Source organism: Protopterus annectens, chromosome 5.part0 (genome assembly GCF_019279795.1).
Source record: "Protopterus annectens isolate FY-2018-M chromosome 5.part0, PAN1.0, whole genome shotgun sequence".
Lineage (NCBI taxonomy): Eukaryota > Metazoa > Chordata > Ceratodontiformes > Protopteridae > Protopterus > Protopterus annectens.
In genome coordinates this window covers 1132367784-1132393869 of record NC_056735.1, presented here as the reverse complement: position 1 = coordinate 1132393869, position 26086 = coordinate 1132367784, and the positions used below count along the sequence as shown (strand labels likewise).

The following is a 26086-nucleotide window of genomic DNA, read 5'->3' as shown; positions in this document are numbered from 1 at the left end:
ACTAACAACAAAACACTAACACAGCATTAAAACATACTTCAAGAAGTATTCACAGAAACAAAAGCAATGCATGTGTGCACAATCACACTCACAAAAACATACAAGTACAAACACATACACCAGCAACATTCACAGCATTTGTCTTGCACAAATATGATGCAAACTCTCAGCATGTGATCATTATACTTCCTAAATGCCTTTAAAGTACAATTTTCAATTTGCCTATTAAATGTTTACTTGTAAAGCCATTCAATATAGTTCTAAAGTAAAAAAGAACCATGGTCTTACTTAAAACCAACTTGTAAAAGGCGGGACACACCCAGGATACTTCCTCAGCACTCCTCAGACATATGTAAATAGGAAAATATACAATAGCCTGTCAAACCAAGTAAAATGTCTGAAGATAGGAGAACATCAAGACAACAAAACTCATGTGGTGTCAAGGAGAACATGTAAACTGTGCAAAAACAGTGTCACGCTCCATATCTGAATCCATTTCCTGAAGCTGTAAGGTAGTAACACCAACCGCAGTGCCACAAAAATGTTCACGAAAAATATGTTTTAGTCAAATTGAGGGTAGCTGTTGTGTGCTGAAAGACTGGTGTATAGAACTCACTCTGAGACAGAATTTTTAAATCATTCTCATTCTTCACAAAAAACATATATAAACAGTTTTACAACATTCACAGATCACAAGCAAGATATCTGAATGACACCATATAAGAAATGTGTTGAACATATTAAATAGACTTCTGTTTACGTGTTAATTTAACATTTGCTTTTAGTTACAGAAAAGAAAGAAGCTGAAATTTAGAACAGTCATGGGTGTGTTTCACCTAAACAATTTGCTGGATCAGTTTTTAATTAAACTTTTATGGGAAAAAGCTGAGTTAATAATCCCCATGGCTGGTAACAGCTCAGTAGCTCAGCTAGTGGTCTGCAATGTTTGATCTTCACATTATGACAAAAGCATAGATAAACATCACACACACGCAGAGTAAGTACTTGGCTATAGGGATTCATTCCAAAGATCATATTTTCTGACAAGTATGAAATAACAGGCACAAATGTATATTTCCAGATTGTATTAAATTTCATTTGCTTGACAGCAGAAGGAGACAACAAGCCTATGCACTCTTCCCTTTCTGTGCATTCAGCATTCTACCTCTTCTCTTATACATTCTCCAACTGTCCCATGCCATCTTGAAAGTTTTTGTAAATTCCCAGTCCACCATCTATTCTGATAATCCATTCCATTAGTCTACAACCCTCCCTGTGGACAAGTACTTTTGGTGTTTAAGGGAATAGTTTGTTCCCACAATCTGCAGCCTGTATCCCCCTCCTTCCCCCATGTGTCCTTCCTATTCAGAATGACCCCTTCAGTTTTCTCTATTAAGTTGTGCAACAATTAACCCCCCATCTGTTCTGGTCTCACATGAGAAGAGATTTGGCTCTTCTGGTTTTAGCTCTAACAGACAAGCTCAAAAGTTTCACAGCAGGACTTTTTGTCATAATGAAACAGACCACAATTATGTGACTTCAAGCATACAATTAATTTAGGGTTAGAAAATAAAACAGAAGAAATAGCTTTACCTACTAGTTTAAGAAAGTGGACCAGTTAAACTAACCCTAAGGATGCTGAATATTTTGCTTTAGTGGTATAAAGATGGTTATGCTATGGAAATATGCACACAACTGATCAGTGTAGATCTACAGTAAACACCTGTGTCGAATGTTAAGAAAAAATATCAGCTAAATTCTTGTTTTAAATGTGGAAGAAATGGTCAAATTGGAATGCTAGTCTAAAATCTAACACTGTTACACTTGTGAAAACATAACTTATAAAAAGCATGCCACTAATGACACTATGCCTACGGCGTACGTGATAAAGTTTCTACTAGAAAAGTTAGATCAGTATTCTGTTACTGTGCTACTGCAGAGTTAAGGCCATCATAGCCACATGGGAATATGAGGCTAACAGGACAAAGACAGGTTCTACAAGAGGTGGAATGGAAGGGTGAGGAGATGCAGGAGGCACAATACACACAGGATAGCAGCAAAGGGCTTTTTTTTTAGGAACACAGTTGATAAGAGGAAAGGAGGAATGGAACTAGTCAGGCAGAACAACAACTAGAAGGAGCTAACAGAAAATTAGGAAAAAATAGAGGCAATGTAACTATATTTTATGTTAGTCTCCACAAAGAAAGGCAAGGAGAACATGCCATGGTGGGAGTGAGACAAGCAAGACTGGGAAGAACAGTGCAGAAACACCAAGAAAGACAATAATAATGTAAAGAGGGCAATGACTGATCTTTGGAAGCAAAAAGCACAAGGACTACATGGGCTGCCTTTCATAGTTCTCAGGAATCTGGACAGTATGTTGGCAAACACCCTGACAGAGATCTTCTACAGATCACTGACTAGTGCAGAAACATCTCAGGATTACAGGAAACATACCACCTTTGTACATGGTTAAGGGGGAGGCAGGAAAAAGCCAGACAATTATAGCTTAACAGCCATGAGAGGGAAAGCATGGACAGACAGAATCCTGAAGGGGTAACTATTAGGATTTCTAGAGGCCAGTCTCCAGGGCATCGGCCAACATGAGTTCATGACCAGAAGACACCATCATTCAGACCCGATTTGGTATCACAAAACAGGTTACAGTTGAACTTTACAGAGTAGAACCAGTAGATATAACCTGTCTGGACTTCAGCAAGGTCTTTGACTTACTTCCACACAGTGGGTTGCGTTAGGACCAAGATAAAGGAAATGGGCTGCTACAGAGTTAAATGGCAGGACACAGAGGACTCACCTTGACTTATTTTTAACATTTGCACAAACTTGCTGTTCTCCTCATGCGCATCTATTTAGACATTATAGCTATTTGAGGGAATGGGTTTCATGCACATATGTATGAGTTTTTATGTTTAGCACTCAAACATCTTGGGGTAACAAAAATACTAAATACAGAGGGCTATGGTGAGAGGGGTGATATCAGGAATTAGAAAAGTGACAGACAACTAGAGTACAGCAGGCATTTGTTCAAGGTACAGTCTACTTCAATATTTTTGTCTCAACAACATCTGACAGATTAGAGAACATCGACCTCTTGACTGATTACACAGATACAGATGCAGCTCTAGAGTAGGGAGAGGGAGTGTCTAGGGGAAAAAACTCAGAAAGGATGACCAAGTGGGCAAAAGGGTGGTGGTTAAGGCTAAATGGAGAGTACTGCAGTTGGACTACAAATGCCATAGTGAAACGTGACACCTGAGGGGAAAATAAATGTAAAAACAGCTTGCAAAAGGATGTGGAAGTACTGGTCCCACCAGGAATGGACCACCAAGAGCACAGTGATAAAGTAATGAACCTTCAAAGGGGGGAGGAACAGACTCCAGAAGCATAGAAGTAACACTTCCATTCTACAGGGCACTAAGTCACAACACACTGAGTACTGTAGTTCCTGTTCTAAAGGTCATTCAAAAAAGGGAGTGTTGGAAAAATCCAGAGGAAAGCGATCAGAAAAATCTAAACGATAGAGTGAAAGAGACATGCCCAAACACTAAGGAAGGAATCCAAAGGAAAGTCACCAGAAGATCATGTGATTGCGAGGAAAGGATATGAAAAGAAACTAGAACAAACAGAGCTCTCTCACTTGAAATCAGATGCATCAGGAAGATATGATACAGGTGCACAAGATCATATCAGGGAGATTTATATGGATCATCTGAACAGGATGGATAAAGGGGGAAGGGGACGGCAAAGGCAGCAGATTGCTGGGACTTATTACTCTCTGCATCTCTAAATGTACTTCTTTATAGAAAATACTGTATGGCCAGGGAATGCACTAGTGAAAAGTGTGGTCAACAGTGAAGCATTTAAGGGGCCATAAGACAGGTAGAGAAAGAGTAAGAGAATGGGGGAAGGAAGTGATGGAGGGTAAGTGGGATATTACATGTATTTCAAGGCCATACTAGACAGGGTTATTGCCACCTTCTCTCATCAAGAAAATGTGGCAACAACGCTCACTAACTCTGGAGTTGTGAGATGACACTTTGGTAACAGGATGATAAACAGACTTGTTTCTGTGATCTGTACATCAGGTCAGCAAAGGCTTTCCTCCCCGAACATTCAGTAATCGCAGTCTGGTCACATCAGCAGTCAACTAACTTGGGGGGGGGGGGGTGTCACTTCTCGCTCTTTCACCATTTCTTGCCTAACTGAAAGGATCTGAAGGATCTTAGGCCAATGAGCAAATACGGCACTATAAACAATTATAATCCCACTCGATCTGGATTACAGTTCTAGCAAAATGACAAAAGGGAGACTGGAAGAATAAATTCATCTATGACATTTGACAGATTCAAGGCCATGTTAAGTGCATGACAGTATTATCTGATTTCATCACTCATTGGTAACAGGCTGTTGAAAGGACAGAATCCCATGCAGTTCTCAAAACTGGCTTACTGGATGGTGGTCTCTACCAAAATACTGTTTAAAATTGCTCCAAAAATGAAGTTCTAGATCTGGAAACCATATCATATGTATAATGTCTGGCAAAGGTAATGAAGTGCAGACCATGTTGTGGCTGCATATTTATCAGCAAACTGGCTTTTGAAGAAGGCAATAATAATGTACATTGCTTTAAGTGGAGTGGAATTTAAAACAAGAGCCTAAACAATTTGCTGTAGTAATTTTAACAGAAGGTTGTGCAGTCAGACAGTCCATTTCAAAGGCACTATTTGAAAAATTTTACCTTACCCACCCTTGGTAATGGGAAGAGAAAGTGGAGCAGTACAGAAGTGAAACTGCTACTGACTATCCAGGGTTTTATGAATGTACTGTTCACAACTGAACTGTGGTGAAAGATCACTCATAATGGGAAAGACTGGTTAAGATTTTTGAACTGATGCAACCATTGCAATAATTAGTACTTAAGACTATTCTATCTTTTACGGAAAAAAAGAAATAGTGGTTGAACACATACAGGCTAAGGTTCAGAAATGTGTTGGGTTGAAGTGAAGACCACAAGGAAAAGAGACTCCTAAACTAGCAGCTTAAACCTCATGTGAAATGTCTTTTAAGACTGTTTCTGCAAACTATATTTTGCTTAAAAATTGTTTTCAAGTTTTTTAATTACAAAAAACTTACTTTTAAAATTCTTGCCAGAGTCCAACTAAGCCGTCTTCAATTTTCCTGCATTAAATGAATGTACAGGGAGTAAGTAATTACCTTGTTGTTTGAGAACCAAGTAACTGGGTTTTAGTAACTGGGTTTTACTTTAAGATATAAATGATCAGAAAACAAATAGTTAATTGCCAATCTGTTAAATTAACAGTTTAATTTCCAATCCTTTAAACTTACAAGGAAAAGGAAAATCTGCTGACCAGTGCCCACTCCCAAAGACATTTGGTCTCCCTGCAAAGAACACATAAGCCCATTCCCCCTATGCTTGTTGGTGTACCACCATCAGCATGTATGAATAAATGAGAACATGCTCTTTGGGAAGGGCATATGGGCAAATATCAGACGTTGATATCCTAAACAGCCAAAGTACAGCTGGAAATGTAGTGAAGGCCATATGCCCTAACCTGCAACCATCTTAAAATAAGCATTCCAGCTCAGTCTGGAAGCAGTTTGTAGTTCCATGTTTGGGAAAAATAGTTAGAACAGATGCACCATAAAAAGGTGGTCTGGGAGTGTCTACCAATGGAGAGATGTACAACAGCTCAGAGTAAATAGTGTGTATGTATGGAACTGGAATGCTAAGACCATTGAAATGTAAGGGTTCAATAAAGAATCCTCACAAGGAGGAACACAAAAATCATGCGATCAGTTACTGCCATGACAGTTCATAGCCTCATAAGAATGGCATACCTGGAGTCTTTGAAGCCATGAAAAGACAAAGTAGGATCAAAATTATCTGCAGACAATATAGCAGAAGCTTGGGTTTTGCAAGAACTTTGTCCAAATAGTAATTAATAAAGATCCAAAACAGTGTTAGAATGAGATTGTAATTCAATTTTGGGTGCTGGCCATAATTCCAAGATTCCTGAATAGCTATACTATTCATTCTTGTACCCTTTAAGCTTGTACTTTGATGAGGCACCAAACAGACAGGTGTCTCGGCATCAAAAAATACAAATGTGAAAAGCCTGTAGACGAAGAGCTACCAGTATCATGCATTCTGTGAATACTGCTGGTGCCAAGGAGATGGAGAATGGAAAAATCAAGAGAAACAATCTTGCCTTATGCAGGGAACAGTAACTTTCAATTTTCCTTCCCGATTATCATGTGCAGGCAAATATCCTGAAGGTCCAAACACTGGCACATCCAATCTTCTCTGTACAGAAGATCAGTGGCACATCTAATCTCCTCTGTACAGAAGATGAAGTGCAGCTTGAAAGTTGATCATGTGGAATTTTTGCCTTATAATGGCTAGGCTGAAAACACTATGGTCAAAAATAAGTCTAATACCCCAAATTTTCTTGGTTACTAGACATAAATGAGAATAAAATGTTGTGCCCTTCTGTCTGGTGGGTGGATTGAAGAGTTTTCTTCACAATGAGATGCAAGATTCTTGGGTTCCTATTACTTGATCGAATGTTTAGGTTAGTGAATAGCTAAATTTCGACCTGGTAATAGCGAAAGCAAAAAAAACGTAAACGTACGATTTAACTCAGGGAAAGAATTCCCTTGACCTTTATGCGGATTTTGCCTTTTCCCCACTGTAGAGCGATCTTGGAGTTGGTATATTTAGTTGGGGGGAACAGCCCCCCGCATAGGGGGTGTGGGGAATGAGGGCCTCCAATTCATTTTGGTTTAATTTTTTTTTTTTTTTTTTGCGGCCAAGGGAATTCATTCCCTGTGTTAAATTGGCCATTTGCTGTTTTAATTTTTCAATATTACCAGTTCGATATTTAGGTATTCGTTAACCTAAACGTTTGATCGGGTAATATACACGCAAGATTCTTCAGTCTTGCATGATTAGACTATGATCTGGTTGTGCCTGGGAAATAAGACCAGACGTGCAAATAGTAACCAAACTTAAAACTTAATACAGCAACCAGTCCCATAAAGCCAAACCAAGTAGTACGGCAGAAGGACACTCATCCTTGACCACTTCCACAAAGGGGAACTTATCTGGTAACCACTTGGTTGTTGACATTTGCCTCAAAAGGTGCAGAGGACAAGTTCCTGATGTACTACCTTTGTTATAAATAACAGTACTTACCATAGCTGCACCCCAGCTACAAGCCTCCAGAGCTTTGATGACAAGACCCCTGCTGCTTTGTTCTGCTGAGAGTGTTGGAACCAAGGAATGTGTTGGCTCCTTTTCATCTTCTAAAAGGAACACCAGGGAGCCTGAAAAATTGATTATCCTAGCAGGAGACAAATCTAGCTTGGTGTTCTTTATGTTCTCCAAGTGAGAGATGGGAATCAGTTTATGGGCTGTACATTAATAGGTGTTATCCACAGTAAATGAAGTAAGATACAGCTAGGTGTACCAATGGATGACAATACTTGTGTTTGCTGTCATTCTCACAACAACTGCAGAGTCATAAGTGACTTGCATCATGTGAAAATCAGTCAATACCTGGTCCATAGCATTCTAAATCTGCCTTGTAGTATCTGGTTTCATGTTTCATAGGTTCTGCTTAGGACTTCCCTAAGGTTTCCTATAAAAGTGATATCATTTAGGGCCCTCACTGGTAATATGCAAAATGCAGACATTTGCTTCTGCAAATTGCCTAAAGTCCTCAATTAACTTTCAGGAAGGATGCATCATTGTGGTCTACAGTGCAGGACTGCACTTCAGTGCAGCTGCAGTAATTGTGGTGTCCAGATTAGTAGTCATCAGCTAGTGTGGTAAACTCCTTGGCTGTAGAAAAATGCTAATGACTTTATAAAGAACATGTGTCTCCTTATCAGAGTATGTCTATAATGACTTCAGCACATCATTAAACCTATCAGCAAGAGGGGATCAAACAAAAGACATGGGATGAAGTGCTGAAGCTCTCTAACAGGTGAGGGTATATTCAACACTGGCCTACTTCCTGAATGGGATGCAAAGGTTCACCAAAAGAGAGAGATCCTCTGGAGGACAGAATAAGGATGAGGAGCCTTGGTCCTCCTCCTAGTCAGCATTTGGTACCAGTTTTCCCGGTAAGCAAAGTCAAGCTAGATTTCTGGAAGAAGGAATTCAGCTTCCTAACCACTAGCAAGAATCTGCACCTCTTGGAATGTGACCATGTAAAACGGGGGTGGGGAAAGTTTGGGCCTCTCTGCTGAGGAAAAACTCATTACATCCACAGATGCATCAGAGGCCTTACAGGAATTCACTGAAACTAAGTGTTGCAAGGCCACTGCAGATCAGCTTGGGTTGGAGGCATCATTAGGGATATCATCACAGCAGATGTAACCAAGACATTATAGTACATGAGGAAGTGTTGCAGTAGAGGAGTGTGCAGGCACCAGGACTAACACTGGGAAGGCTGATGCCTGACCCTAACCTAAACATTCTGTCAGGTGCAATGACAGGGGATAGCAGTGTTGGAACTGACATTAGGGGTACATTAATGATACTGATAATGGACCAACACTAAGGGGTAGTATGTCACACAGTGCTATGCCAAAGGCCAGACAAATGTCAGGAGGCAAGTGAATATTTGAATCTGGTTAAAGGTACGAGCTGATATGGGGCTACAGATAAGATATTAGACTTGCCATCAGGGACCTATTTGAGGGAAATTACATCAGGGAAGCAGGCAGAACATAAAATGCAAATCAGACTGTAGAGTTGATGTTTTAGAGACAACTAATTTCAGACTCAGACCCAATAATGGATAGCTAAAACGAGATGATGAATCAAGAGGCAAGCCTGCTGGCTGGAAGATTAGTTTGCAAATAGCCTGATATACACCCAGGTACATGATGAAGGAGGCATAAGTACACTGGCCAGTAAATCCACAAGCAACCAAGATGAATCCCATGCTAAGAAAATGGTGTCTTTCTGAAGGTTTACTGTGGGGGGGGTGGCAGATGCAGGGTACACATTTGCCCTGGTGATGTGGCAGCACATAGTTCTGGAAATGATGGCACTGGGATGGCCAGTTATACTGCAAGCACAGCAGTGTATGGACAAGAGGACAGCATTCAGAGACCCCTATAATTAATTCCACTAAGGAAGTGAAGAAAGCACCTGGGGCCCAAAGCTTGAGGTGTACAGTGCACAAATCTTGAGAAATGCAAACATCTGGAAATATTTCCTTTCTTTTCCATGCCTTAGGATATACCACCTTTTTTCTACCCTAGTAATTTAATTTCCTAATGTAATTCACTATTGTCTTCTGGCCACAAGACAAGCATGTACTGAAATCATGCTGAATGCCTAGGCTTGAAAGGTAGAGTCTGTCTGATGAGAGAAGGAATCTACTTCCTGCACTTAATATTTCTTCATGCTAGAATAACTGGTGAAAATAGTAACTTCAACACACACCCAGAAATTTCTACGGAAAAGTAAATTAATTTCTTCAATGTCAAAGGAAAACAGTCAAGATGTTAACTGGCAGATTTAGAGGGTGGTGCAGAGACGTATGTTCTATCCTTTTAGGATCAAAGCCTGCTGCCAGGAGTGTACAGGCATCCACAAAACATACAGATCAACACACACACATAATATCAACCCATACCCTCTTTTGCAAATTTCTAGAGTCATCACTGTTGTATGCACGTTAATATGTGGGAAAGAAATGTAACAAAACAGGAAGTGACTGATACAATCAGGTCGCTAATGATGCAACCAGTTGGAAGACACAGTGTCAGGGAAACATGACTTTGCCCGCCTGACATGCCGATCAGGGAAACAAGTCCTTTCAGTATTCCACTGTCAGGATGTGTCAAAATCAGATGCAAGCATTCTTTATTACTGTCTCATGCCAAATGCTATGTCCACTACAATTACCAAACCTGGTTTTGTTAACAAGTAAACAGCTGACTGTACTGATAAAAAGCTGTGTACATCCAGCAAAAAAAATTAATCTTTAATGAAACTTTATTTACCTGCATTCTATTAAACAAATTCAGAACAGAACAAAAGGGGCATCTATAAATGAAGTCTAAACAAAAAAAAAACATGGTCATTAAAGATTCATCATGACGTTAACCATCTGAATTTACGCCAAATCTATTTTTCAAGCAATGAGTCAGGATTTGCTTTAAAAAAGGTGATAGCTCTGATGGACTCACCTCATAAAACAGCCCTTCAGGGAACTGCTGGAAGCACTGAGCACACACAAAACACTGCTCATGATACAGCTCCCCATTACTGTTGACAATCTTTTCAGCAGGTGCAAAGCCAGAATGACAGCGTTCACAAGAGGCATTAGCAAGAGCATTTGCCATGTTGCTGCAAAACAAACAGGAAAAAAAAAAAGAAGCCATTAATGCTGACAGTATAGCTAGCTTCTGAGGGTAAAGAAAGTACAAATTTGGTTGCACTATGTGCTCCTAACCAAGTCGCAACCTGCAAAGTGCTCCAAAGTTACTTCAATAAACAAACTTTACAAGAGACTGAGGTAAAAAAAAAAAAAAACAAAATAAAATCATTCTCTTTTCTGCATATTCGGATAATTTACAGCACAAACAGGACATGTCTCCAGTTATACAAAATGGAATCAGATATTACAAAATGCAACAACATATTCCCCAGATATTAACACTCTTTAGAGTGTGGGTGAACTATTGTATCTCTATCAGAGAATGAAAAAACAGTATGCAAGTGAAGAACAATGTAAAACAGGAACACAATTCACCTAATACTTTACAGATGTAAAAAAGTCTTGAAACAAATGCATGAAACCTGTACAGGTTCTGTAGTTTATGGCACATGCTGGTGCACAGTTAGCAACAACCTTGAAGCAGAACTTCCAGTAAGCAATTACATTACATCTCATGGGTCAGCTGGTACAATGTGACAAATGCTGGCCACTAAAGAGACAATTGTCCATTAAATCCAGAGCATAAATTCTACATATATTAGATTGCATACTGTCAACAGTGACTAGTGAAGTTACAGACATTCACTTTTATTTTTGTAGTTTAGTAAAGATAGCAGTGGAGTTTTTAACTAGATTGTTTAATGAAATCTTGGAAAGTGAGAGGATACCTGGGGAATGGAGAAAAAGTGTTTTGGTACCGATTTTTAAGAATAAGGGTGATGTGCAGAGCTGTAGTAACTACAGAGGGATTAAACTGATCAGTCACAGCATGAAGTTATGGGAAAGAGTAGTGGAATCTAGGTTAAGAAGGGAGGTGATGATTAGTGATCAGCAGTATGGTTTCATGCCAGGAAACAGCACTACAGATGGGATGTTTGCTCTGACAGTGTTGATGGAGAAGTACAGAGAAGGTCAGAAGGAGTTGCATTGTGTCTTTGTGGATTTAGAGAAAGCATATGACAGGGTGCCTAGAGAGGAGTTGTGGTATTGTAATGAGGAAGTCGGGAGTGTCAGAGAAATATGCAAGAGTGGTATAGGATATGTACGAGGGTAGTGTGACAGCGGTGAGGTCTTTGGTGGGAGTGATGGATGTGTTTAAGGTGGAGGTGGGATTACATCAAGGATCAGCTCTGAGCCCTTTTTTATTTGCAATGGTGATGGACAGGGTGACCGACGAGATCAGACAGGAGTCCCTGTGAACTAAGATGCTTGCAGATGACATTGTGATCTGTAGTGAGAGTAGGGAACAGGTGGAGGAGACCATGGAGAGGTGGAGATATGCTCTAGAGAGAAGAGGAATGAAGGTCAGCAGGACTAAGACAGAACATATGTGTGTGAATGAGAGGGAGGATACAGGAATGGTGAGGATGCTGGGAGTAGAGGTGGCGAAGGTGGATGAGTTTAAGTACTTGGGATAAACAGTTTAGAGTAATGGTGAGTGTGGAAGAGAGCTGAAGAAGAGAGCACAGGCAAGATGGAGTGGGTGGAGACGAGTGTCAGGAGCGATTTGTGACAGACGAGTACCAGTAAGAGTGAAAGGGAAGGTCTACAACAGGGTACTGAGACCAGCTATGTTATATGGGTTGGAGACAGTAGCACTGACAAAAAGGCAGGAGTCAGAGCTTGACGTGGCAGAGCTGAAGATGTTAGGATTTGCACTGGGTGTGACGAGGATGGACAGGATTAGGAATAAGTATATTAGAGGGTCAGCCCAGGTTGGAAGGTTAGGAGACAAAGCCAGAATGGCAAGATTATGTTGGTTTGGACATGTGCTGAGGAGGGATGCAGAGTATATTGGGAAAAAGATGCTAAGGATAAAGCTGCCAGGTAACAGGAAAAGAGGGAGGCCTAAGATAAGCTTTATAAATGTGGTGAGAGAGGACATGCAGGTGGTTGGTGTGACACAGCAAGATGCAGAGGACAGGAAGAAATGGAAACAGTTGATCTGCTGTGGCGACCCCTAATGGGAGCAGCCGAAAGAAGAAGTAAAGATAGGGTGGTACAGTGTTTAGCACTGTTACCTTATGGCTCTTGGTCCTTGGGATCATTTCTCAGCCAAAATGCCTTCTGTGTGCAGTCTATACATATCTTTGTGGCTGTATGCATTTTCACCAGAGTATGCAGGTCCTCCTGATCAAAGGCATGCAGACAAGTGAATGACTGATAAAGAATAATGAGTTATACAAATATTGTAAATAACTTTTACACCGTCATGTTTAAATGACTGTTAACCTTTAAATATGCAGTGTATTCTTGTGGTTGCAGACCAAGGGCCGAGACTGAAAACAGTCCACTAGGACTCTGCCTCAGTCAACAAATAAAATAAACTGCCATTGTCTACATCACACATGGTGTGGTGTGTGCATGCGTGTGTGTGTCCTGAGACAGACTGCCATCCCATCCAGAAAGTATACCTTACAACCTCTTAGCAAAAGAAATCAGAACAAAGATTAAAACAATGGGTGGCAAAGGCCCACATGTAAGGACAGATTTTAAATCTCTCTCTCTCATGAATTTAGAAAGTTGCATGACTAACAGGATTTGCATTAGCATACATTTTCTGAAGGATATGAAGTCTGAAACTCAATTGCCTGCCATTATTTAGTGTTCTCAGTGAGTCGCCAGAAAACCAAAAATTTTATGAGGAACTAACCTAAAACATGAGGCAAAAATCTGGACATTCTGTGAAACTCTGGACAGTTGACAGCTTTGAGGATGGGTTTTCTGCCTTATGCCTACTGCTTGCTGGCACAGACTCCAGCTTCTCCATGACAATAAACAGAAAATGAATGACGATACAAAACCAGCACTAACAAATTAAAGTCCTTGATATTATTGTATGAAAATGAATACAAATGCTTAATTTAGAACTTTAAAGTTGACATGGATAATAAATTGTTAGAGTCAGGTAAACAGACTAATATTACAATCATGTGGGCCCAGAATGCAGGATATCTTCAGTTCGCAGACCATATCATACGTCCACATGAATGTCTGCATGTTAGAATATCAAGACAGCAAACTGGAATTTCCAAGAATTTTGTGTTACTACTGATGCTTAAACTATTCCACAAGGAAGTGCTTGTATGAAAGCCCGGGACAATGTGTTGAAGACTTCCAGCTCTGTAACCTAAACTGAGTCTAGCTCATAAGGCACGAAAGCACCTTACTCCATCTCACTTCTCAAAACAAAACATTTTCTGAGAACTACCTCCATATTTATTTACTCACACAAAGTAACCACAATGGCATTTTCACACTGGATACTTCTGTATATATAAACACAATTCTGGTCCAAGTTTGAAATCACCAAATATGTTGAAAGTCGCTTGGTATTATGATAAAAAAAAAAAAAAAATTCTTACTGGACAGCAGACTTCAAAACATTTTTTGCTACTTGATTCGCACCGTGCCTGCAGACCATCAAGCCTCCCTTTGATTAGACACTGCCCATTCGTTCCTCTGCACTGGGGATTTCATCCAGAGTGGAAGTGAGATCTGTTCAAGGAAGATCATTCATTCATTCAGGCAGCCAGCCATGAAGATGCAGTGTGTTCTCGATAGCCTTCCAGCAAAGACAGAGTTTTATTACTCTAACCCATCTCCTTGTAAAGGCGATATGCAGACACAGTCACTTCAATGCTCCCTTCCTTGTGAGTGCACACTTCTGCTCACTCACTATGAAGGCTACCACCCATTTGTGACTTGTTGGCGTACTGCTCATCTCAAGGTAGTCCCTTTACATTGCCAACCCTCCTGAGGTATAGTGGCAGTGTGTGCGGCTGGTTCCACTCTCTCCTTCTATCCCCAGGTTGGGCCAGCTCATCCACTCTGCCAGCAAGCACTCGAGTAGCAAGATAAATTTGTTTACCTGGGCCACAATCACAGACTGATCCTTCTACATCACTAGTACTAACAGTGTAGACTTTAAAATATGACATTCAGTATTATTAAAATACAACCAAGGATGGTTACTATAAAATGACCAGTAAAATGAAAAAAGTAACCTGAAAGCCGAAATCCAAAGATTCACTTGGGAAAAATAATAAAAACTTTTATTATTGAAAAACGGACATAAAATGATTAAGCACTTTTGTCCTTAATGAGCACAGGACTTCATCCGAATCACTGCTAACCCTTCAAAACCAATTTTATACCTGAATTACACTAATTAAGCAATCAATAATTAGAGTAATTTGGACAGAGCACTAATCTCACTGGACCCATTTCAGCGTCAGCATGGAGGCAAACAAAACAGACACATTTTATACAAAGTGAAAGACAAAATACAATACATACAGTATTACATGCAAAATGAATATCAGAGCTCGTTTGAAGGTAAAAAGACAATACAGACATGACATTATACCCAGATGGACTGACAAAGCACAATTTATACGTGTATTATATACAAATTACATATCAGAACTGGCATGTTGAAACAGTCATAGCAAGCTATGTAGGGGTAAATAGGGAAGGAAGAGGTAAAGTTATATGACCAAGACAGGGAGATCTGTTACATTCTCAGAGTCTTATAATGTGCTTTTAGTTCATCAGAAAATGGGCTAAGAGGAATGATCTTTGATTAAAGAAAGGAAATATCTTTGATTAAAGAAGGGAAATATCCCCTATTATCCTACTGGTGGATGAAGACTGAACATTCGAGCTTCAGTTGCCTGAGGTTTAATCCACAGACTATCAAAGTTTTTCCATTGGAAATCACTGTCGTCAAGTTGTGTCGGCAGGGATGCCTCTTTGGGGGAATTTCTCCCTTGTTCGAGTTGGTCTGACCATACAGTTGGTATTCATAAGTTCGGGGGTGAGAGGGAGTGCAGAAAACACTTATACTCTGATCCTCAATGCATTTTCTCTCGTCCACTCATTGTGGAAGCGACACTTCCACAGTTTGTATCACTCATTCATTTCAACCCGAGATACAATGCAACTTCACACATTTCCAGATATGAAACATTTTCCATCTAAATCAAACCCTAGAAATGAAATGAATTTAAATTAGAATTAAATAATTACAAAATAAAAAGTAAAATAAAACACTGACTAAACTCGCTAGCTTTCAAGGCAAAGGGATAACAGACGAAGGTTGACTGAAATAGTCAATATGAATATGGCATTACCTGCAAAATAGGCTTAGTTCTGTCAAAGCTAGGTATTTAAAAAAAAAAAAAAAGAAAAATCACTTCTGTAGAAATTTTAGAAATTAGCATAGCTTGCTAAAATCAATAAGAAACAGAAGTCTTACCCAAAATAAATGTTAAAGTGGATAAATGTAGTATTAGGTATTCTGGATACCCATACATACCACTAAAAGACAAAAATACTACATTTTTACATGGAGATGGTGTTTCCTTATGTAAGTAATGCATAATAGAGATGTAGAACTGGAGCGAGAGGAGATCGACTTCATTTATTCAGTGCTTGTCTGGGATTACAGACTTGCCTGTCTAAACTATCTGAATTGTTAAATGTAGTTTTGGAAAAGGATGCTCCCTTCCACACTGAGCAAAAATAAAAAAAAAGCAGTAACAAGGAAGACATCAGAGGAAATACCAACACTGGCAGAGATGATGAAGATGGCAACACAGGTAGAGGAAACCAAAGCGGTGACCCTGAGGGGGTGGGGAGTAGGGGGGATACAGTTAATGATGAAAGACATGAAAACCAAAGCTAGATGCAAGCCTGTCAATCCTCCTTCCCACCTATGACAGTCATCAATCTGTAGGAAGTTTATTAAGTCAGTACTGTGCATGTCTGAGCTAGTGGGGCTTGGTTTAACAAATGGAATATAGGCAATAAGAAGTGACAGATGAAAGTACCTGAGCCTTTAGTAAGTGAATGTATATGTGTGTGTGTGTGTGTACATTACATTACATTCGCAACTGTGAAGTGGGTGGGTGGGGTGATAAGTGGACTTTGTAACTGTAGCAGGTGTCCCAATGTGGTTTGTTGTTAAATGTATTTGCTAAACATGTTAAATAATCAATAATCAGAATGGTATATATGGTGTGCTGGCTTGAGTGATACATGAACTATCTTGTACTGTAGGACAAGGGAACTTTGTTCTAGAGTCATGATTTTGCTACACATCACAACACTTGTTGCATCTATAATATGACAATCTATGTAGTCTCCTACAAACCCTATGTGTACGGATATATATATATATATATATATATATATATATACATACATATGACAGTGCTACAGCCTAAAGATACAGCCTACTTTGATGCACCATGCTGTGACTGCTGATTTATCTTCTGAAGATGATGTAAATGCCCACGTTTATAAAGGACTACATAATTTCACCAGGTCCTACTATTGGTCTGCAAGCTGTAAAGTCAGCAGAGAAGGAATGAGTGACTGAGGGGTATAGCTCACTTCTCTCGGTGGAAAGATGAGGAAAAGAAAGGGACTGGCTTGAGAGCATAGAAGGGCAAAGAGTGTTTGAGCTTTTGATGGTACTGGGTCCCTTGGTAAGCAAACTAACAAGTAATAAAAATTAAAAATCCAGTTTCAAAGAATGCCTCTTCTCTCATGGAACTTTATTTGGATAATTGCTTTCATCAACTGATTTCGTCAGATCCAGTGTAATATATGTTCAAAAACATTTGTGAGTAGTTCAGATATACACACACACAAACACACACAGTTTACAATAATGAGAAGAGGAGGGACATTCATTATAACTGGCTATAACCTATTTACTTACTGATTTGAGGGAGCGGAAGACTATCACTGGATGAAACAAATGCCTAAGTTGCATGTGGGTCAGTGAGATGGTGGGGTTTTAGTTACTAGCCAAAGGAAATTGAATACCTCATTCTTTTTTTCCTTTTAAAAAGCCATGAGTTTACTTTAGTTATGTTTATATGATAATCATCTTAAATGGTCCACACATTATTCCCTAAAAGATTTATTTATTTCAGTTTGATTACCGGGGAAGTCCACTGGGCCAGAATGTGCCCATTTTCAGTGGAGGCCCGGGGAGAAAAGCTTCACAAGCAAATACAATACAATTCAATACTGGTTACAAACTGTTAAAGGTAAAAATACAAGTATAAAATCATATAGTTGGAAAATGCAGTGCATAAATGTTACATTTAAAAAAACTTAGTAAACAGATAATAGCAAGACAGGTTACAGGTATTTCCATTCTGCACAGTATGATCGACTGAGAAGTGGAAGGATTTAAGGTTTCAGTTGTTATTTTACATTAGAAGGTGGGCAGTTGGCATGCATATGTTATAGTTAAAAAGGTAAATAAAGAAAGCAGTTGTGCTGACAATAGAGATACTGTAATATTTACAATATTTACATACTTTGAGTTATATGAGTGAAGTTGTTTATGAGCGAAGTAGCTTACTCAGAGGTTATCAGAAAAAGACTATTTTCCGAGAGTGGACATAATAGTTTGAGGGTAGAGAGGAGCAAGGAGAATGCGTAGTAATAGGGGAATTTTGCCAGGATTTTAGGTAGGGTATAAGCAGGAACATTTCCGTTTGGATGACAGGTATGAGAAGAGTTGGGTCTTGAAGGTTTCAGAGTAAGGAATGGTCCTAAGTGAAGGAGGGGAGAGAGTTCCATTTCTTGGCTAGAGAGAAGAAGCTGGCCAGCAGGACGTTTGGGTTTGTGGAAAGAGATTAAATTTTGGTGTTCTGATCTCAGAGGTCTATTAGGGATGTATGGGGGAAGGGAGTTTGTTGAGGCTGGGCATTTATAGAATATTAATCTGTGAGCGGTGGTAAGTTGAAGATAGTCTAGGTGGTTAGATAGTTCTAGCCAATTGCGTGATTGTAGGGTAAGGCAATGGTGAGTAGAGGTTTTGGAATTAGTTGCAAATTTGGAGATCTTGCTATAGCAAGTTTCAAGTTTAGAGATGTTGGAGGAAGACAGATTTGTTAGAAGAGGGGCTCCATAAAGTAGGGAAGGTAGAAGGTAGGAAGTTGCCAAGGTATGCCTAGAGGAGTTGGAGAGAAAGAGGTTATTCCTGTAGAGCATGCCCAACTTTTGGTGGGTTTTCTTGATATTTTGTTGTATGTGGGTGTCACATTTAAGGTGTTCTTCTATGGTAACGCCAAGAAGTTTGGCTGAAGAGACTACTTCTATAGCAGTGTTAGATTGGCTTAGGACTTTGAAAGCAGTTTTGTCATAGGAGAAAGACCTGGTAGGGGGGAAAAGTAGTATTTTAGATTTATTTGAGTTGAGAGAGAGATGGTTTTGGTGCATCCAGTGTTCAGTAGTAGAAAATACTATTTGCGTTTTACTCAGGAGTTCGGGAAGGTTAGGGGCAGCACAAACTAATGTGGAGTCATCGGCATATTGGATAACAGTTGAGTCTGGTAATACAGTGTGAAGGTTATTGATGATGTTGAAAAGCATGGGTCCGAAGATGGACCCTTGAGGACGCCAGTGGGAGTTGACAAGAAGGAAGAGGTAGAGTTCTTCCATCTGAGAGCTTGAGATCTGTCAGATAGGTAGCTGGAGAACCAGGAAAGAGTATTTGGGGAGAGATTAAGGTTGGCGAGATGACAGAGGAGGTGATTATGGGAAATGGTATCAAATGCTTTAGAGAGGTCAAGCAGTACAGTGGAAATTAGTAGTCCAGAATCTCGAGCTCGATTGACTGTTTCAAGGAAGGAGAGTAAGGCAGTTATGGTGCTGTGGCCAGGGCGGGAGCCGTGTTGGGTGGGTGTTAGGAGTTGATTTTGGGTTAAGAAAGGTATAAGTTGATGGTGGACACATTTTTCTAGTATTTTTGAAATAGGAGAGAGTAGGGCAATGGGGCAGAAATTGGAAATGTTTGTGTTTTTGCCTCCTTTGTGAAGGGGAAGAATGTAGGCTGAGCGCCAGAGTTTGGGTACGTATGACTCCTTTAAGGATCTGTTTATTAGGATACTGATTGGGGCAGCAATACCATCGGCAGCACATTTGAGGAAGGAAGAGGGTATGTTTGTCAGGGGCATTAGAGTACGGCTTTAATTTGGATAAGAGCCTTTTTATAGTAATGGTAGAAACTGGTTTGAGCTGGAAATTAAGGGGACAGTTGTTGGGGGTGTTGTGTGTTGAAGAGTGAGAGTTGAGAGGATTGTTGTTAGGGAAAGTTTTGGTTAGGTTAGCTATGGATTCAGTAAAAAATGAGTTGAAAAGAGAGCTCAGCTCAGTGACAGTTAAACTTGGGTCAGGGCAGGGATTGTTTTTGGACCCTGGATGCAGAAGGGAATTTACTGATTTCCAGAATTGCTTTGGGTTCTTATTGTTGTTGGACTGGAGTTTGTTATAATAGTTTTTTTATCCAATGTAACTAGTTTTTTTACTTGGTTACGTAGTTGAGTGTATTTCAGCAAGGTAGTGGGCATTTTATTTTTCTGGTAAAGCTTCCAGGATTTGTCCCTATGGTACATGATTTGTTTTGTTTCTTTAGACAGCCATGGGGCTGGATTAGCTTTGACTCTTTTGTTTCTTAGGGGGGTCTGGGAGTTGAGAGTATTTAGGAAGACAGAATTGAAATGTTCTACAGCTTTGTCGAGGGGGAGAGTATTTAGGATTTGCCAATTAATTTGTTTAAAAATGTTTGAGAAAGTTGTGGGGTTGAAGTTGTTGAGGCTGCGGGTGGGTAAGTAAAGGTGTTGATATTGGGTGGAATTTGCTGAACGGTAAATGAAAGCAGGGAGATGGTCACTAAAGGAGTCTGGGATAGTGCCAGAGAGAGTTATTTTGTTTGGATGGGAGACTAAGATCCAGTCTATTGTGGATCAAGGGGGGTGGGTTTTATTAGGTCGGATGATTGAGGAGATTACCTGGGTGAAGTTGTAGAGGTTGATTAAAAGGGAGGGAGTAGGTGTATTAATCTTGTTCCAATCAATGTTAACGTCCCCTAGAATATAGGTTTCATATTTTATTTCAGCTGATGCCCAATAAAGAATATTTTCGAGGGTAGAGATATTGTCACCTGGGGAGATATATAGAGAAATAATGCAGATATTCTTATGTTTATTCAAACGAAGGAGACTAGCTGTTAGTTCAGTATTTTTGAATTGTGGAGTTGGGGTTTGAAGAGGGATACAGGAAAGAAGGTTAGAGTAGATTAGAGCTGAGCCTCCACCTTTTTTATTTAATCAATCACTTCTGTGCATATGGAAGCCAGGAGGTATTATTTCAGAGTCTGCAATATGGGGCTTTAGCCAGGTTTCGGAGATGGCCAAGATGTCGGGTTGGTTATGGTTAATCCAAGCATGTATTTGGTGTGCTTTGTTCTTAAGGCTCTGGGCATTGATAGTAAAGAATTTCAGAATATTAGGAGAGAAGGCAGAGGAGGTAGGGGAAGGGGGGGAAAGGGTTTAGTGTGATTGGGGAGGTTGGGGGTGGGGGAAGGGGTTGTTTGTGGTGAGAGTAGGGCCAGGGTTGGGATGGATATCTCCAGATAAGGCTAGGAGATTGCAGGAAGTAACTTTTAGCCTTTTGTGATTGTAGAGAAGGAAGTTAATCAGTACAAGTACAATTTCGTAGAAGTTACTCACTGTCCCATCCATTTGACGACATATAAGCTATTTCTATGGCTATACAGAAAATTTCAGAAAGGGGACACACATACACGGTCAAAAAGGGGTAACAGTGGTGCAGTGGTTAACCTCACAGCAAGAGGTTCTCTGGTTCGTTTCTCGGCTGGGCTGCCTTCTGTGTGGAGATGGCATGTTCTCCCTGTGTTCACGTGGGTTTCTTCCGGGTACTCCGGTTTCCTCCCACATTCCAAAGACATGCATCTGGAGCATTTCTCCCCAGGCCTCCACTGAAAAATAGGCTCTGTAGAACCTAGTCAGACTTTCCCGGTCAACAAATGTTAAATAAATAAATAAAACATACAAGTCTGAGAATGCAGTGTCTCGAAGTTTCCCTTGTCTCAGTGGTACAATTCTCTTGGAATTAGGATATACAAGCAGCAGGGCTGTGGGTAGTACAGTTCCCACATCAGGGGGTGCAAGGGGACTTGCCCTCCTAGAAATAATTATTTCAAAGAATAGCTTGTTTTGATATTTGCTCTTTTTCCTTATAAACCACCTTTTTCTCCCACAATTTCATGACTTGTTATGGTACTTGTAATTACAATAGGAAGCTATACAGCAGGACTTGCTGCAAATATAATGGCAACCTCAAATTTCTAAACCATACAAATGACAAAGCAATGGGAAAGGAGAGAAATATTACAACTGTCACAATGAGGTCAAAATAATCAAACTTTGTAGTTCAGTCTTTACTGATGGCTTGAGTTTAGCAGATGACTCAGGCTAATGAACTAATAATGCAGAGCAAGAAAGACTTAAGACTCTAAATCCAACAGCTTCTGCTGTCTCAGTAGGGCCAGCATAAAGCCCCATCTGTAACACAGATGACAGAAGTTTGATTAGCAGCTTCAGCACTGTAGGAGATTGCCCAGGAAGATACAGGAAATATAGAGTCAGAACTTACTCATCTCGTTCAGCCAGAAGGGTCAGGGAATGCATGCCTGGAGTGTGGCCTCTGGGTAGAGTCTGTCTGGTTGAGACCACAGATCACTGCAGCACATCGTCTTTCAAGGGTACTGAATCATTGAGGGAGCACCTCTCATAAAAGAGGGAGAAACATACACCGCTTACAACCACTGCCCACTACCCTTTGCTAACATCACAGATGTGCAGTGGGAATTGACAGAACATAAGGCCCAATTCCTCACACTGGATAAAAGCACCACTCCTACCATCTGACCTTCCCTAAGGAATGAATGAATAAGGCATTGCGACTATCACCTCTGAGGGAATAAATTGCATTAACTAACTTGTCTCCAGTGTAGCAGATGCAATAGTGTGGTTGCTGGCATGCAAGTACCTTCCGATACACACACTGAATACCATGAGGACAGCATTGAAAGGACAAGCAATCTGCATGATGTCATTTGTTTGTCCACCTGTATTCTCGCTCTCCATACAAAGATTAGACCTTCCTTATTTTGTATAGCATTGCATTTTCTCCCTCATCATAACAGAAAAGTAGAACCCATGTAAAGTTTAACATTAAACACAACTGTGTGACCTGATTCAGTAAGCAAATAGGGGTGAAAAGCCTCAGATATTTGAGAGTTTATGGGTTAAAGCAGGAATTCAAATTGTTCTGCTACTCACATATGGGGGTCCTTTCACTTTCAAAATGCAAAATACTTCATTTTTTGCACTGTTGGTTAACATTACTTGAGCAGTTACATTCAAGCACATTCTCTGTGCTGCTTGTAAATGAAGCAAGACAGAAAAATGTATCCTATACGGTAGCCATTTGAAATTTTCTGACCCATTACAGCGAGTCCAGAAGAGCAGAGACTGAATGGCTGAAAGAACAGACAGGAAAATTCTAAGCTTGAGATGCCATTTCTTAGAATATTCCCTTTACTCTGAGGTATGGCAATCGTGGAGCTGGTATATACAAGTTTGGGGATGGGAATAGGGAGGGGCTTGCCAACCTCTGCAGAAAGAAAATTTAAGGAGAAGAGCAATTTTCGAGATTTGGTCTTCTGCGGGTTTCCAGTCCTTTTTTTTTTCCCCTACTTTTTCGGCGTTTAGCATTTCGAGTGCTGACATTTCAATAGGGAGCAGTTTAATATATTTAATTTGATTCCACTTAATTTTTTCCCTGAATGCATCCCTGTTTTCTTACAGAACATCTCAAGTTGCTAAATTTGTCACTGTCAATTACAAAAGTGGTAATTTTTCCCTTCCCATTCCCCATCTTTCCAGTCCTGGACAAAGTATTGTTCAATAGTTGATAACAGAAGATAGTCTATTTAATGACAATAAATTTATGCAAACTAATCAAGGTACAGCTAACAGCTACTTGCTTAAATAGCATAGGAGGAAACAGAGTTTTACAGGTCAGCTTTGGTACTCATCCTGGTATTCATGTTACTCCTGTGTATTTCTGGCATTCTGTGTGGAACAGATACATGAACAACTGCTAACACAAGGAGCTACTTCAACAACTGAGGGCAATTAAAATGCAATAAATATCATGTACCACCAAGTGAGGCATAAAAGGAAGTGCTCAGCCAAAGGCTACTTGAACATATTTTAATACAATATAGGAACACTGGCTTCAAGGGAAGAATCACTGTTGAACAGGTGACCTGAACAGCTGTCACTGGTTTTACACAGATTATACATTAGAAAATGCAAATAAAATCTCCTTCACCACAAACAATTAATAGGACAAAGGCTCTTCCCAGTTTTAGTGACCTGGCCTACCAGTTTAACTGCACAAATAAAACATGCCCTTGACAGAATTACATTTTTAATGTTTGCAATACAAGTGGAGCTTACACGTCCCCCTTGGTTCTGTCTCATTGTTGGTATGTGTCAGCATGTATATTGTGCATGTTGGAGGGGGGCATCAGTTTTATCTATATATAAATTACAGACACTCATTCTTTTACTGTGTGTGTGTGTATATACATTATATATATATATATATATATATATATATATATATATATATATATATAAATATATATATATATATACACACATATATAAATATATATATATATATATATATATATATATATATATATATATATATATATACACACACACACATATACAAACACACCAATATACACATAGAGAGAGTCTAGACATATCTATAACACACACACATTACAGGTCTGTGCTATTTAATGTCCTTCCGCACAAAGTCCAACCGCATTTACATCCATAAATAAAATCAGCCATTATGCAGACAGACATTAAGCAAAGCACAATACAAAGTATACGGTGTTCACTTAAAGTCCACGCCACTTAACGTTCTATGGGATGAAACCTATTCAGTGTGTTAAGCGGCGCACACCTGTGTATACATATGTGTGCATTATTCTACATATGTGTATTAATATTTGTATTAATGTGTTTACGGTACATTGTAAAATTATGCCAAGTTTCACCTGTGTGTATGTATTTTCTGTTCTGTTATTTGTGGAGTTTTTTATCTGGGCATCCACTGAAAATGGATAAAATTATCCAGTTTGACTTTCCCAGTAAACAAATGTCAATAAATAAATAAACACACAAACATTTGATCAGTGTCAGTGACCATAGTGAGCAGTCAACAACAGTTCTAACCAGACAGCAGTCAGCTAGTTTTTTTTTTTTTTTTTTTTTTTTTTTTTTATGGAATGTAAGGCAGTAAACCAGTACCAGACCCCCCAATGAGTCCAGCTGCCAAGCTTGATCCTGAATAACAGCCTTACTGTCTTTGCTTGGTATGTTAGGGAGAACAGCTAAAGAAAGTCCATTAAAACCTTCCTGCAAATCTATGATGCAAACAGAACTGAGGAGAACAAAGGAGAATGTAAAAAAAAAAAAAAAAAAAGAGACAGAGAGCAGCCATGCTGCAGATAAGAACCGACATAGAATGGTAAACTACTGGCCCCAGCTTCATAATAGCATCCAATTAATAATAGGCCAATTACAAAGACTACTGAAACATCCTCTTTCATGAAAATCCACTAATATCATAATCATGATTTGGTTCTGTTCTAAAGCAATCCCTCTCTCACACTAAATATCATATAACCAAGAAAATGAGGGGAGACCTGTCTATTAATAAATGGGCTGTTGCTGAATGCACATCTTCTCTGAACTTTCTGCCATGAAGATGAAGCTACATTTCTTTATTCATATACAGTTTGTGCAACTAAACAGTCAATTTCTGTTTCTCAGTCTCACACCGACCCCAGCATCTTAGTCATTTCATTCCTTCTCTAACCCTAAAAATTGCACTGAGCAGTCTGAAAGCCGATTTATTCTCCATGTTTTCACTAATGTATGCTGATTAAAAACTCCGTTGCTTTCACTTGTTTAGGACATTTCATTTGGAATGTGATGTTTCTTAATAAAGTGCATAGTGCATTTGTATTTATTCACTTGGTATCTAGGTAACTGCAATAATCTAAGACTCGTGCAGTTATAAACTGAAGCTGCATATGAAATTAACAAAATCACTTTGGCCTGGACTCCACAAAAATTCCCTTACACATCATTAACCTTTAAAATCCAATAGAACAATTTCCAGAAAAAGCAGATGTGGCGTCAGAATTACAGCACTTTTTAACACTGCACTGCATTGGCTATACTGCTATTTTAACCCACATGCTTAATGTGTGGAAAGAACTCACAAATCTTTCTGACCCAAAAATTCAGTGTGCAAACTGCATAATAAGCCATGCTGTGCCAAGCACTATTGCTCTTTGTCACATCTCATTAACATCCAGTGTTAAATAAAACAGAAATATTGTGGGGAAGAGGTTATGTCTACACTGTGTTTTACTCTTCTTTATAACTACAGACAACACATACAGGGTTTCTCACACAGAATCAAGAAAATCTTAACTACAACATTATCAACTGAGTTAAAATAAATGGAGCGCCATGGCTACACTCCAAAAGTGGAAAAAAAGATAAACCCGTAACTCGTTTCTGCAGAGCAAAACTGAAATGCAACAGCACTTTCAGAGGTTTGCAACAATTATTACACACACCCTATGCACT

General features: G+C 39.5%; 1 protein-coding gene across 6 annotated transcripts in view; it reads right to left on the bottom strand.

Moving 5' to 3' along the window:
- Nucleotides 1-26086, bottom strand: part of LOC122801553 (LIM and senescent cell antigen-like-containing domain protein 1) — a 1529428-nt gene that overhangs the window by 801467 nt on the left and 701875 nt on the right. For all 6 annotated transcript variants that reach the window (XM_044070988.1, XM_044070989.1, XM_044070991.1 and 3 more), the window contains exon 2: nt 10252-10411. In XM_044070988.1, the coding sequence (XP_043926923.1) occupies nt 10252-10411 (160 nt within the window). The remainder of the gene's footprint in view (nt 1-10251; nt 10412-26086) is intronic.